The sequence below is a fragment of the Primulina tabacum genome, chromosome 18 (assembly GCF_025594145.1).
Source record: "Primulina tabacum isolate GXHZ01 chromosome 18, ASM2559414v2, whole genome shotgun sequence".
NCBI lineage: Eukaryota > Viridiplantae > Streptophyta > Magnoliopsida > Lamiales > Gesneriaceae > Primulina > Primulina tabacum.
The window spans coordinates 28,426,176-28,440,087 of record NC_134567.1 but is presented as its reverse complement, the minus strand read 5'-3'; the positions used below and the strand labels follow the sequence as shown (position 1 = coordinate 28,440,087).

The 13,912-nt window shown below is 35.4% G+C and overlaps 1 protein-coding gene and 1 pseudogene across 1 annotated transcript; one reads left to right on the top strand and one right to left on the bottom strand.

Moving 5' to 3' along the window:
- Window positions 1–1,883: 1,883 nt before the first annotated feature.
- On the bottom strand, window positions 1,884–6,619 carry LOC142533273 (uncharacterized; annotated as a pseudogene).
- Window positions 6,620–8,772: 2,153 nt separating this feature from the next.
- Window positions 8,773–13,644, top strand: LOC142532937 (cation/H(+) antiporter 18-like). Its single transcript, XM_075639491.1, has 4 exons — window positions 8,773–8,938; window positions 10,048–10,291; window positions 11,154–12,155; window positions 12,245–13,644. Exons 2-4 carry the CDS (start codon window positions 10,097–10,099, stop codon window positions 13,448–13,450), a joined length of 2,403 nt encoding a protein of 800 aa, XP_075495606.1. The 5' UTR covers window positions 8,773–8,938; window positions 10,048–10,096; the 3' UTR covers window positions 13,451–13,644.
- The last annotated feature ends 268 nt before the right edge of the window (window positions 13,645–13,912 follow it).

The window sequence follows — 13,912 nt, the reverse complement described above, 5'->3', positions numbered from 1 at the left end:
TAATTTGAGATAATAAACCCGAAAATAAAAAAAAAAAACTGGATGATTTGAAATGAAGGAATGAAACACTTATTTATAATAGAATTTCGAGGTGTGAAACCGCGTATAAAACGCGTTCCTCTGAACGCATCCTTTCATTTCAAAATTCTTTTCGGCCATTCATTTATTTAAAATGTGCGCCACTTATTTTGACTAGATGAGCCGACACCACACACCCCCTCCCCCTATTTCTACGTATTAAGTACTATGTACATGGAGATGTTCATCGTTCCCCATCGACTATCGTTTAGGTCACTAACCTTTTATTGCAGCGAAAAAAGAAAGAATACAAACAAGGACACAGATACGATTGATGAATTACTACATCGCTAACAATATACACTTCAATCTAACTTAAATGGATCTGATGACAAGGCTTGAGGCCTTTGATGCTTCTGCACTACCTCATAACGATTCACTGTTATAAATGTTTGCAAATAGATCATTATTTGATCAACAGGAATATATATGTGTATAATTCTAGAGATCACCTGACTTCTGACCTGTATTTTACAAGAAGTAAGATAATTGCTTCTTCTTCCTCAAACCACCTTCCCCAAATAACTGGTTCCATTGCTTCAATTCGGCCATGCCTGACCCTTCAGCTGAAAAGCTAGCTGCAATCTGCAACATTGTATGAAATATTTTCAATCTGATGTCAAATACCACAAACATATCCACATATGGCAACCCAATGAATTGAATTTAGAAATAGATGTTGCAAACACTTGCCCTTTTTTTTCAGAATATTCAGAATTCGTGAACGTGATCTTACTTTTCCGTGTAGACAATGTAAGAATACCTGGCAGTACAATTTTTCGTGATGCATGTATTGTACCAAATGGCTTAGAGTCTCCTTACAAAGTTAATTTAGCATCACTAAAAATAATACTTTTCAATGAACATAATGATTCAGTTCTGTTAAGTGACAACAAGTGTTGAGCTTAAGCATTTTAGTTGTTAGACATAATTATATAATAGTGGAGCCAAAACTTCAAAGGAGCGGCAGGCTGCTAAACTGTGTATAGTTACCACTAGGTTTAGCATATTTATTTTCATTAATTTATAATAATAATCTTATTTGATGTTTGATCTATGTATGGTCGTATTTGGAAATAACCTTTATGATTTTCCATGAAACTGCTCGTGACTAATTAAGCGAAAATTTTCACATAAAGTAATGAATGTTTTACCAGATTTTTGTCGTCCTTAAAATCTTCCATGTTCAATGGTCTGATAGTAATTTTCCTTTCCATATCATGTTCTTTAGCTGAATTTTCCCGACAATCTTGTCCTTAGTTTTATGCTTCTTATCCTGCTACATTGAAGGATTGAAATAAAAAGATCAGACACACACAAAGTTATACTTAAAATACATAAATTACCATGAAATGTTGTAGTTACCTGATCTTTTAGACTCTCTCGTTGTATAAATTCTCGAACTGGTCGATAAGCAGCAATAACACAGGTTCTATTTCATAAATATTTCCTTAAAATTTAGAAATATAATTAATGCACATATGAAACACAAACTAGACACAAAGAACCTTTAAATCACTTCCACAGTATCCCTCTGTCACTTTTGTGAGCTCTGCAAAGTCTAATCCTTCATCAATTTTCACCCACCATAATTCTGATTAATCAACAAAATTTTTCATCATTTGTCACTCTAAGCACGTGGAAGAAACATGATTGAAGTAAGTTGGTTGTTATATGTGGTGAGTGATCTCCAAGATAGAAATAAGATTATCAATTGAATAGAAATGCTTCAAGCATAGCCTTAAGTTCCTCTGCAAAAATTAATTTGAACTTAACCAATGGCAGCTGAAACCTGAACTCAGCAATAGTTCCCTCAAACCAAAAAATTGTTAACCATGGCTAACCAAAATTAGTATCCATATTTTCTCTCAAAGCGCCTAATGATTGCTTCATCAAGATCAAAAGGCCTATTGGTTGCTGCTAGCACTAAAATTCTTTCACCAGATTTTGTCAGTCACCCATCCCACTGAGTCATGAACTCATTCTTTATTTTCCGCATGGCCTTCATCTACGAATATGATGGTTGGAGAGACCTTGGCTGCAAGAGTGAAAAGTGCTCTAACGTTCTTCTCATCTTCACCGAACCATTTAGAAGCAATAGTAGACATTGAAACATTAATGAAACTCACTCCAGCTTCATTTGCGATAGCTTTGGCTAGCATGGTTTTCCCAGTACCAGGAGGTCCAAAAAGCAATATGCCTCGGCAAGGCTTCAAAAGGCCCCCCTCAAAAAGTCTGGTCTTCGAAGAGGCAGCAATACTAGTTCCTGAAGAGATTCCTTAACCTCATCTAAGGCACCTATGTCTGCAAATGTCACTCCAATTTCACTTGATGGTATGACTTCTTGCCGTATGCGCTTTTCAAATTCATTGTCTGGAGGGCTTTCCTGACAAGATAAAAAAAGAGCAAGTGTCACATCATTTATACAATGCAAAAATGAAAGAAAAGGAGAAGGTGCTCGTGTGTCACACTATGAAGTGTATGTTCAGTTATTGCAAACTAATAACTTGGGTAAATATGTGGTCCATGATTTGTCGTAGCAGCATCATCATCATCAAAGTACCATGACACAATATTAATTAATACTAGTTTTTGAGTGGTTGTTTGTAAGAAAAAATAATAGGATGTCTGGAACATCATTTGCAATCTCAAAGAAATCCACATATTACCATAATATATGAGTTGGAAAACTGGATGATTTGACTCACTAGAGTTTTCGAAACGAAATTTTCACCCTTGCTTTCAGGTTTGCAGGTTTCATCTTTTGTTTTAGGGCTTGGTCTCAGAGCTTCTCCATCCTGTATATTCATTATCGTTGACCGACAGGAGGAAATAAAATATTCTGTCCACATACTTGCAAGTAGATACAAAACTAAGAATCGTTCAAAAAAAATATACAAAACTAAGAATAACCTTAGCCTTTTCAGTTTTGACTTCAAGCTTTAATGAGTCCTTTCCACAATTTTTACCTTCATGGAAAATGCTTAATCCAAGCGACAAACTAATCCAAAGACCAGGGCAGTATGTCAGCAGCTTTAACTCGGTGCCCTTTTGGATAAGAAAAAAGGAGCTAATAGTTACCTGGTCGCTGATATAATGAGTTTGCCACCTCTGTACTCATGTTGCTTTGTATTAATCAGATGGTACGAAATAGCTGATAAACAATTTCTTCTATATATTTACTTATAACTTTTGTGTCTGCCACACAGATTGAACTCAGATCATCACACTCAATGTCATTTGCGGCAAGCACTTTGATTATGTGATTTCTGTTGTCTTGATACTGAATCATCTTCATATCCTCCTCCAGCTGAGATTTCCAGCTGACAAGATTATTTTCGTCTTCTGGTGGTCGTATTCGATATTGTAGGGGAATACAGAAGAAACTTTCTCATCTACTGATCCATTTTCATTTTCAGGGCCAATAATTCTTGAGCCAAGGATCAGGATAGATCCAGACAGTTTCGCCAGCATTTTCTGGAACAAGTTATAAACTCTCTGCGATTTGCAGAGGAGTTTCTCAATGTCCCTCAGATAAAAGACAACAGGACTGATCTTGGATACATTGACTAAAACCTGTATCATTTATATCAAGTTTAGAACATCATCAAATACATATTTAAAAATTCATCTGAAGAAAATGCTATACCTTGTAAAGTGTCTGTATAAAAAGCTTCTCATCAAAGCACCAGCTGCTTGTGCGCCTAAGAGGAGCTGAAAGATAAAGGATTTTGAGAAAGCAAAGAGAACGATAGCTTGAAGTATCTTATGAGATTGAGTATAATCCAGCTTGCATGCAGCGAACTCAACCGTACTTTTGGACTGATACATAATTGCCCATGCGAGTTATCCCCTTGAAAATCATCTTTCAATTTTCAGCATTCAATTTTTCTTCTATCGAAGGTTTCAATATATAAAACGATAATAACTTGGGTTCAATCAATTATGCCATTCCCTGCCTAAAGATAAATAAATCTAATTCATAACCCAATTGAAAAAGCGAACCACATTACAAATTTTTCTACGCTTCATGACATGGCCAAATGCAGTTCTCTTTGGGGGAAGATTGCATAACCTGATATATCAATTTGTATTCAAACTTAAACAAGATGCTGCATCGTATGATATCTGATCTTTGCAAAGAAAAAGTTGGGATACCACAATTATCATTCACCGGCAAAATGTTTTGCGGAGATGGATTTATGGTAATTAAATAATTGTCCAACCTGTACATCTACGAAATGTTTTCACCAAATGAAGTGTGCTTCAATGTTATTCCATGAATTAACTGATTTCAAGACCTGAAGTTGCAGTTGTACTGGTTGAAGCAAGACTGTTCATGCTTGCAAAGGCAGATGAATTTCTCCGCATGGTGAAGAATTAGAGCCTTCCTGTCCACTGCGCATACCAAATAATCCCACAATCAGATAACACGAAAATAAAATGACAAACATTTGAAAGTGCTTAGAGAACAACACACTTTGTTCGAAGATCAATTCCACTGCTTTGTCTATGTGTTGTGCCTGCGACATAATAGAAGGATAAAACGAAAATGCAAAAGAAGTAAATAAATGCCTTGGACAAGAAAATTCAAAATACGACAGAATTACAAAATGATAAATTGACAGTCAAAGATATGGATGAGCTCAGAAATTAAATTTCCTAGTATATGGAGAGCAACCGAAGTATGAGATACTTTGTATAATATGATGGATCACGAGAAAAGAGGGCACAAATAAGAGCTATACTCTGTTGTAGGACTGCAATGTTGTATAATAAAGCATGCTGCTCTGCTTTCCTATTATTATATAGATAGTTATTGCTTGGATACATCACAGCAAGTAAAAGAGGACAATTTGAGATGGATTATGAACATAAATCATACTTAGAATCCAACACATACATTTGACATATACTCATGTGTGGTTATTCATATACATACATCACTTTGATGCCCATGTATTTTAATCATATATATTTTAAGAAAGACACATGGCGCAACAAGGAAGATACGTGATGCAATTACGGAAGAGCGTTATAATAAAGACACACAATACAACACGGAGAAAGTTAGGAATAACTTGACATCTAGAGTGTTGGCTCATGCGAGTCAGCTTTATCCCAAAAGGAATAATTTATCCATATCATACCTTCATTTTCGGCAGTTGATCGAAGGTTGAAAAGGGTCCAAGAAATTCCGACATTCGACCCAGCCTTTTTCGGATATTGACCTTTTGAAAGACTGCAATAAATATGTTGGGAATAATGCAGATTTCATAAAATATATGCTCATTTGAGTCAATATATATGCTTGAAAGTCAACTTCTTTACCAGCCAGGAAACAAAAAAATTATTCTTCTTATATATAGGCCAGTGATAAATTTAAAAAAAAAAGGTTATCCAAAGAACTTACAGTTACTTTACTAGGAGCCCCATATTTGCTTTGAATCTGTTTTAATCAACCACAGAAGCTTTAGCAAAAGAAATCTGAATATGATTTCCTGCTAAAATAGAAATTCATGTGCCCTCGACTCACCTTTAGAGAAAAATCTGTTACATCTAGTAACAGTAGTTTGGCTTCAAAATAATGAGGTAAGGCCTTAGAAAGCATTTGCTGGTATCTCTGGAAAACAATATTGATGAAACACAAAATGCCTTTAAGATCAAGGAAAGGAAAAATGAAAATCTAGATGACAATGTACCAGCGGGACCAGAGAGCAAAATTGTTCTGCTTGCCGGAGAAAGATTCCGTGTGGGATTACTCAAACCGGCTTTCTTTAAATGAACAAAAGCCGCACTGGTCAACAAGACCCTTGTCTGCTCAATGTCCATTAATTAAAAAACCTTATCAGTTTCACCATGCTCTCAGACTCAATGACAGAAAGAGTAGTGTAAAGAGTGTATTGTGTCTAAAATCAGCTAATGCAATTTCAATTTCAAACTCTCACATGCATGAACAGAAAATCTGAGACATAGGAAGCATATTGTCTTTCCTTTTGAAACCACGTCAGCTAACAAATTTCAACATGTTCAACTTAAACGTACATTCGTCCAAACCTGCCATCTAAGACAAAGTTTAAATTACCAAAATTTTAAATTTGGAATTGTCCAAACTATTGATTTGGCCAAGGTCTATATCAATCAACAAGGCAGTCCAGTGAGTCTACATCAGTACAAGAAACGGAAATAATTCACACTCTGATTCATCAGAACATGCAAACACTCACCCTTTGATCTGTTTGATTCTTGCAAAGACAACATGCTTGCCCAAGATAGACTAGAATGACCAACAATAGTGCACAGAATATAAGAAAAATATAAATTCGCCTATGCGAAAAGGCTAACTAAAAACCATGGTACTATTTCAACAAATTGATTAATTACATTCAATGGCAGGCAAGGCAACAAAAATAAATGAGATCAGATTCTCCTATAAAAAATTACATTTTCCCGAACATTACCTGAGATAGTAGGGAAATTGATCAAAACTGACGCTGCTATCCCTCCCGTTAACGACGAGACCCAGTATTTCATGTTCCATCATTAGCGGAGAGATACCGGTATCACCACCTCTCAATCTGCTGACATTCTGCAATCCCGACGCTAATCCAAGCCCCAACCCAACTCCTATGACTATCCCTACTCCAAAAGCCGACATCAACATATGCTTCGATCCATTTCTTCTCTCGATCCAGAAAATTTCTATCTCTATATGCTCTGATTGTCAGAAAACTAGAATAAACATACAATCTTTACTTCGAGAATATGAAATTTACTAATATGTAATTACGTATTTATTTTGGTTTAATTCTGTGTTTTTTAAATGGAATTAAAATGGAACAATTCTGAGTATCAATGTGTGAGTTCTGTTCTACACGGCGGTGATATGGTAGCCGGAGTAAAAAGCGAGCGGCGCCGGTGGTGGTTTGATTTTTTGCTGTGCATAAAGGTGGTTGGTTCCCGCTTCATGAGGCATAGGCTTCTCAAAATTTATTTAGTGCGTGGGGAGGACATGGGGCCCACCGGTTAATTAACGGATAATAACGTAAAATGACGTGGCTGCGTCAACGGCTGGACGAGGGCATGTCGAACTATCTGTAAACAAGATGAACTGTCCTCGCGATCGCTCGAAGTACAATTTTATAAGGGGGATTTTTATAATCACACTTCAAATCTCTCTTATTTTAAAATTTTTGTGATTTTTTAAAATGGGAAAATTAAATTTTTTATTTATATGTTTTTTTTTTAAATTGTCAAATTCTAATCTTTTTATGTTATTTTTGTTTTCTTGATAATTTTGTTTTTTTCGACAGATATGAAATGTCACATCAGAACTATCACACGCTAAAGTCGTCCGGACCTTTGTGAAAATCTTAATTATTATGAAATCCATTATGAAAAATCAATAGACTAATATGTCTATGAACCTTTAAAAATTTGGCTAAAATGACCAAGATCGAAGTAAAATTACGCATGTGAAAAAGAACGTACGATTCAGAGTCATTTCGAACTAAAAAATCAATTTTTTTGCGATTTTGGTGTGAATGAAAATTTTAAGTAATGTAAATTTCAATTACGGTATCAACAAAATGAAAGATTATTTTTTATTATCACATCTTTGTTAGAACATTTTCATAGAGTAGCTAATTATATAATCTAGATGTGGATGAATTTCTCAATTATTAGGTTGCCAAAAGTTTTGACTTTGGATTTTAAATTCACATAGTCCACTCATTCAAAGTTATTACATCAATCAACTACATTTATTTAAAAAATTCAAATGGAAAATAATTGCTTTGCGACCCGTGATTTTAAGTAACTTTGTGATACCCATCATTTAGTTCTCAACGTGTATATTTTATACAATAATATTCATTTATTTATGAATATGTCTCTTATGAAACGGTCTCACGAATCTTTATCTGTGAGACGCCTCAACCCTACCGATATTTACAATAAAAAATAATATTCTTTTCATAAAAAGTAATATTTTTTCATGGATGGCCCAAATAAAATATATGTATCACAAAATACGATCCGTGAGACCGTCTCACACAAGTTTTTGTCTTTGTTTGTTTAGTCCAAGCCAACAAATTATTATATCTATACTATATATAATAGTTAGTCTATTACAAGGATATTTGTCCTTATATATATATATATATATATTTGATTTTATGTATATATATGTTTTCATATTTCTCTCAACTAATTATTATAGATATGACAAGTAAACCTGTAATTTATTTTTATTTTATTTTTTATATAAAAATCTATAATAAAAAAATTTCACGTGAACGATTATGCTGGTATATGTAAGGCGTATTTTTTATATAAAAATCCATAATAAAAAAATTTCACGTGAACGATTATGCTGGTATATGTAAGGCGCAATTACAAACACCTTTTATTATTTGTTTGTGGCGTAGCACGCCGAGCATCATCCTCCTATAAGCTCAATTTATATGTCCACGATAACTCTAGCCAATGTTTGTTCATATTTTTTTTCCCTTGGAAATTCGTACAAACATATACATTTTATTTCATTATTCATAATTTCTTTAAATTATATATTTTTACTTGATTGAAAAATTTGGAGCTAGAATGGAATAATCGATTAATTGAAGGGGTGATTAGTGAATATTTCTAGAAATGGGTATTCCGTATAAATAATAGTTTCCGTGTCTACAAATAAGCAAGTCTTCCGTTGCAGGGCCGCCAAACCAAGTCTTCATTCTCTCTCTCACACCGACTCTCGAAATCTGCAAAGATTCTGAAAAAGTTTTGACTTTGGAAGAGATGGCGTAAATGTTAGTGTTACCGCAATCTTTCTCACAACAAACTTCTCCTATATATTCAGGTTTGTCTGATCCCACCGATTGATGATCTTTATGGATTTTTTTTCCCCCTCGAATCTGGGATGAATCACAGAAAAATTTATGCATTTTCTAAGGTTTGGCGCTCGTCTGAAATCTATTTGCACATGGGAAATGCTCAGCTTTTGAAAAGTTTGATGAAAAGTCCATTTCATCTTTTTTAGTTCCTTCTTGAAGTTGATATGTGTTAACACACAAATTAGAAAGACACGAAAATTGTATATAAATTTTTTAATGTCAAAAATATTATTGTTTTAAATATGAGCTGAGTTTTAACCCGTTTTATCGATCTATATCTGTGAGACAAAATTTATATAAGACTATCTCACATGTCGTATTTTGTGAGACATGTCTTTTATTTGAATCATCCATGAAAAGGTATTATTTTTTATGCTAAGACTATTATTTTTATTGTGAATATCGATAAGGTTGATCCGTATAAAGATTCGTGAGACCGTCTCACAGTAGAACTAATCGAGAATCATTTAAATGATTTATATTAAATATAATATAAATAAATGATTTATAAATATAAGAAAAATATATTTTATATTAAATAAATGTTTTAATACGGTAGAATAATCGAGAATCATTTAAAAAATTCATAATTTTTAAAATATACAAATATTTTAAAATAATTTCAAAATAATATTTTCAATTGTACGGCAGAAATATGTGTGACTTAAATATATTAATTTTTAAAAATGATATTTAAATTTTAAAAACAATATATTTAATTAGTTTTGGAAAAAAAATTATTTTGTAAAACTCAAAATTTTTGTAAAACGATTTCATAAATAAACACGAAAAAAATTGATCTATCTCAAAAAAAAAAATTATTATTTGTTCATATAATTCAAATTCTATGAAATCTTTTCATTTTTATCAAGATTTCATTTAGTTATATTAAATCTCATTTTAAAATTCTATTACAAGATCGGTCAAATCTCATCAAATCTAATTTTATGAAATCCAAGGAAAGGTGGGGATTCTAAGATGTCGCTTTTGTGAATGATTTGGTTTGGATATCGGTAAGATGTTCGTTTAAATCAGTCGTCTTCATATCTGGATTTTGTCGGTATTGTGCACGCAGGTTTGAAGCAGGGAAATTAGTAGTTCCTCGTTAATTTTTCCCCTTGAAAATGGCTTCTAATTCAACAGTCAAATGTCCACCACCGATGAAGGCCACCTCTAATGGGATCTTCCAAGGGGACAATCCTTTGCATTTTGCACTTCCGCTTGTGATTGTGCAGATATGCCTTGTGGTTGTGCTGACACGAGTACTTGCATATATTCTAAGGCCGCTAAGACAGCCACGCGTCATTGCTGAGATCATAGTGAGTTTTGGTTTCCTTCGTTAATTTTCTTTACCTAGTGCAATTCTTGTTATCCTAATCTCTTAGACTACTGCTTGCGTGTTTCTCTGCTTTAGGGAAGAAGTTTTAGAGTTCAAAATGGTAGATGCTACTTATTCAGCCAATTATGTAGTAAAACTGTTGCTTTGATAGTGTAATCACCAGTAACTTAACTAAGTGGGGATGGACCCCTTTACGATTTTGTTGCTTTATTTGCCTTTATAGGAAAGATTTTGACATCAGGACCCAAATTCCCTCTGAGGGTGATGTTTATTCCACCGGAAAACGCCATTAATTGAACTATCATAGCTACCTATCTTTGCTAAATAAAACAACATTCCCATCTACATAATCATGGATCAATATTTTTTATTTCCCAGAGATTGTTCAGTCTGAGAGATTGAGGTTGCGTTGGAAAATAATATTGTATCAACTGACCTTGACATCTGAACTGCAATCAATTCAAACAAGACTTTGAATTCTTTTCATATTTTGTAGTAAAATTATTGTTAAATTTATGGGTCTTCTTTAGCACCTGCAGCTGTATTTTTCGAACTAATTTTGTGACGGTGCACCTGTATTTGTTGATTTATGTATATATTTTCTGTCTCCAAATATATATATATGTATCTTCCTTTCCTCACTTGCCATTATTTTGTAATCCATACAAGTTTTTAGGAGCAAAAAAATTCATCGGCGATGAAATTATGATTTTTTCTGTGAAAGATATTGAAATTAACTTCACAGAAAACAATTATATTTGGGAAAATGCGTTTACAGAAATCATTTTGTGAATGATGGTAAGAATTTGGTTTATGACACTTTTACGGCACTCTGTTGGCAGGGAGGGATTTTGCTAGGGCCATCAGCTTTCGGCCGCAACCATAAGTATCTTAATACTATTTTTCCACCTCGAAGCCTTACAGTTTTGGACACCCTGGCCAACCTTGGTCTCCTATTCTTTTTGTTCTTGGTAGGCCTTGAACTTGACCCAAAGGCTCTTCGGCGAACTGGGAAAAAAGCGTTAAGCATCGCTGTGGCAGGAATTTGTCTTCCATTTGTTTTAGGAATCGGGACCTCATTTGTACTCAGAGACACCATATCAAAAGGCACAAGCGAAGGTCCATTTCTCGTGTTCATGGGAGTGGCCCTCTCGATCACCGCCTTTCCTGTGTTGGCTCGTATTCTGGCTGAGCTCAAGCTTTTAACCACTGATGTTGGTAGAATGGCCATGTCTGCCGCTGCCATCAATGATATGGCGGCATGGATTCTACTTGCTCTAGCTATCGCTCTATCTGGCACAGACCGTTCTCCTGTTGTTTCAATATGGGTGTTCTTGTGTGGTTCTGGTTTCGTGATGCTGTGCATATTTGTGGCCCCTCGTATTTTTAAATGGATGGCACAGCGTTGCGCTGAAGGCGAGCCAGTGGACGAGATATATGTCTGTGCTACATTGGCTGCCGTTTTGGCTGCTGGATTTGTCACAGATACCATTGGAATACACGCTCTTTTCGGTGCTTTTGTGCTCGGAGTTCTCGTTCCAAAAGAGGCTCCTTTTTCTGTGTCCCTTGTGGAAAAACTCGAGGACCTAGTTTCCGGTCTTTTTCTTCCTCTGTACTTTGTGTCGAGTGGGCTCAAGACAAACGTAGCCACCATTCAAGGAGCTCAGTCTTGGGGCCTTCTTGTTTTGATCATATTAACAGCTTGTTTTGGGAAGATTGTGGGCACGGTCTGTGTTTCGCTCTGCTGCAAAGTTCCGTTTAGAGAGGCACTAACCCTTGGTTTCCTGATGAACACTAAAGGTTTAGTCGAGCTTATTGTTCTTAACATCGGTAAAGACAGAGGGGTAAACTGCCATTCCATCACAATGATCCACTCTCTTTTCTAGTTTCTTGATTGTTGGTCTTATATATTTGTCCTATTTTGACTGTGTAGGTATTGAACGATCAAACATTTGCCATCATGGTTTTAATGGCCCTATTCACGACGTTTATAACAACTCCTCTTGTTATAACCATTTACAAGCCAGCTAATATAACTAAATCAGAGTACAAGCACAGAACAATTCAGAGGAAGGAATCAAGCACTCAACTGCGAATGTTGGCCTGTTTTCACAGTACAAGAAGCATTCCCACATTGATCAATCTCATGGAAATTTCACGGGGTACACGAAAAAGAGGGGGCCTTCATGTTTACGCGATGCACCTAATGGAGCTTTCTGAAAGATCATCTGCCATCTTAATGGCCCATAAGGCACGAAATAATGGAATGCCCTTTTGGAGAAAGGGTCACGATTCTTCTGATAAGAATCAAATTGTCGTTGCCTTTGAGGCATTCCAGCATCTTAGCCAAGTCTCTGTGCGACCAACAACTGCAATCTCTGCAATGTCCAGCATGCATGTTGACATATGCAAGAGCGCTCTAAGGAAAAGGCTGGCAATAATCATCCTTCCGTTCCATAAGCACCCGAGGGTAGATGGACATTTGGAGACGACACGTGGTGATTTAAGATACGTAAACAAGAGGGTTCTTCACAATGCCCCTTGTTCCGTTGCCATTCTAGTTGATCGTGGGCTCGGTGGCTTATCCCACGTATCGGCAAGCAACGTTTCTTTTGTCATCACGGTCTTGTTCTTTGGCGGACAAGATGATCGTGAATCTCTTTCATACGGTGCACTAATGGCCGAGCACCCTGGGATTACTCTAAGTGTTGTTCGGTTCATCGTAGACCCCAATGTAATAGGAGACAGCATCCAACTTGACGTGAACAGTGATCATCATGGTGAAGAAACTAAACCGGATGAAGAATTTCTTAAAGAATTGAAGGAAAGAGTATCAAGCAATGATTCAATCAAATTTGAAGATAATGTGGTAAGGGACGCCACAGAAGTGGTTAGTTCGATTCGAACATACAGCCGTTGTAATCTGTTTCTTGTTGGAAGAATGTCCGAGGGTCAACTGGTGGAAGCTCTGGACAAAAAAGGGGAATGCCCAGAACTCGGCCCGGTTGGAAATTTGTTGATTTCTGCAGATTTTTCGACCACGGCATCTGTTCTTGTTGTTCAGCAGTATCGTAGCAAGTTAACTGGAGAATCGTTGAATTCACTCCAGGCAGAAGATATGGGGGAATATACTGGCTAAAGTCTTGATAACAAGAATGATGTGTTATTGAAGCCAATACTAAGATTGAAAACAAAAACGAAGATTATCCAATTAAAAGGTTTGATTTATCATGGGTATTTCGTGTCCTTGTACAGTTTTTTTATTGCATTATTTTTATTACAAACTCGGAAACGAAAGGACTTAATGGCGGTTATATTATGCATGTTTGTCTAGCCTTCAAATTTCGAAATGTAGTTGATTCTTTGGTTTGGAATTTCGAATTTCATACATGCACGTGGCTTGAATTTTTCGAGCTATATATTCTTCACAGAGTTCCCGATTCCCATAATGAAGGGGACGCTGATTCCAGATAAACGAAAACTACAGAACTGCAAGCTTTAAAAGAGGCTTTTAAGTGTTAATGTTTCACACTGGAGACGACGTTTTTATACTATTATTTATATTTTAAATCTTAGCCTATCCTATTAAGAAAAGATGAAG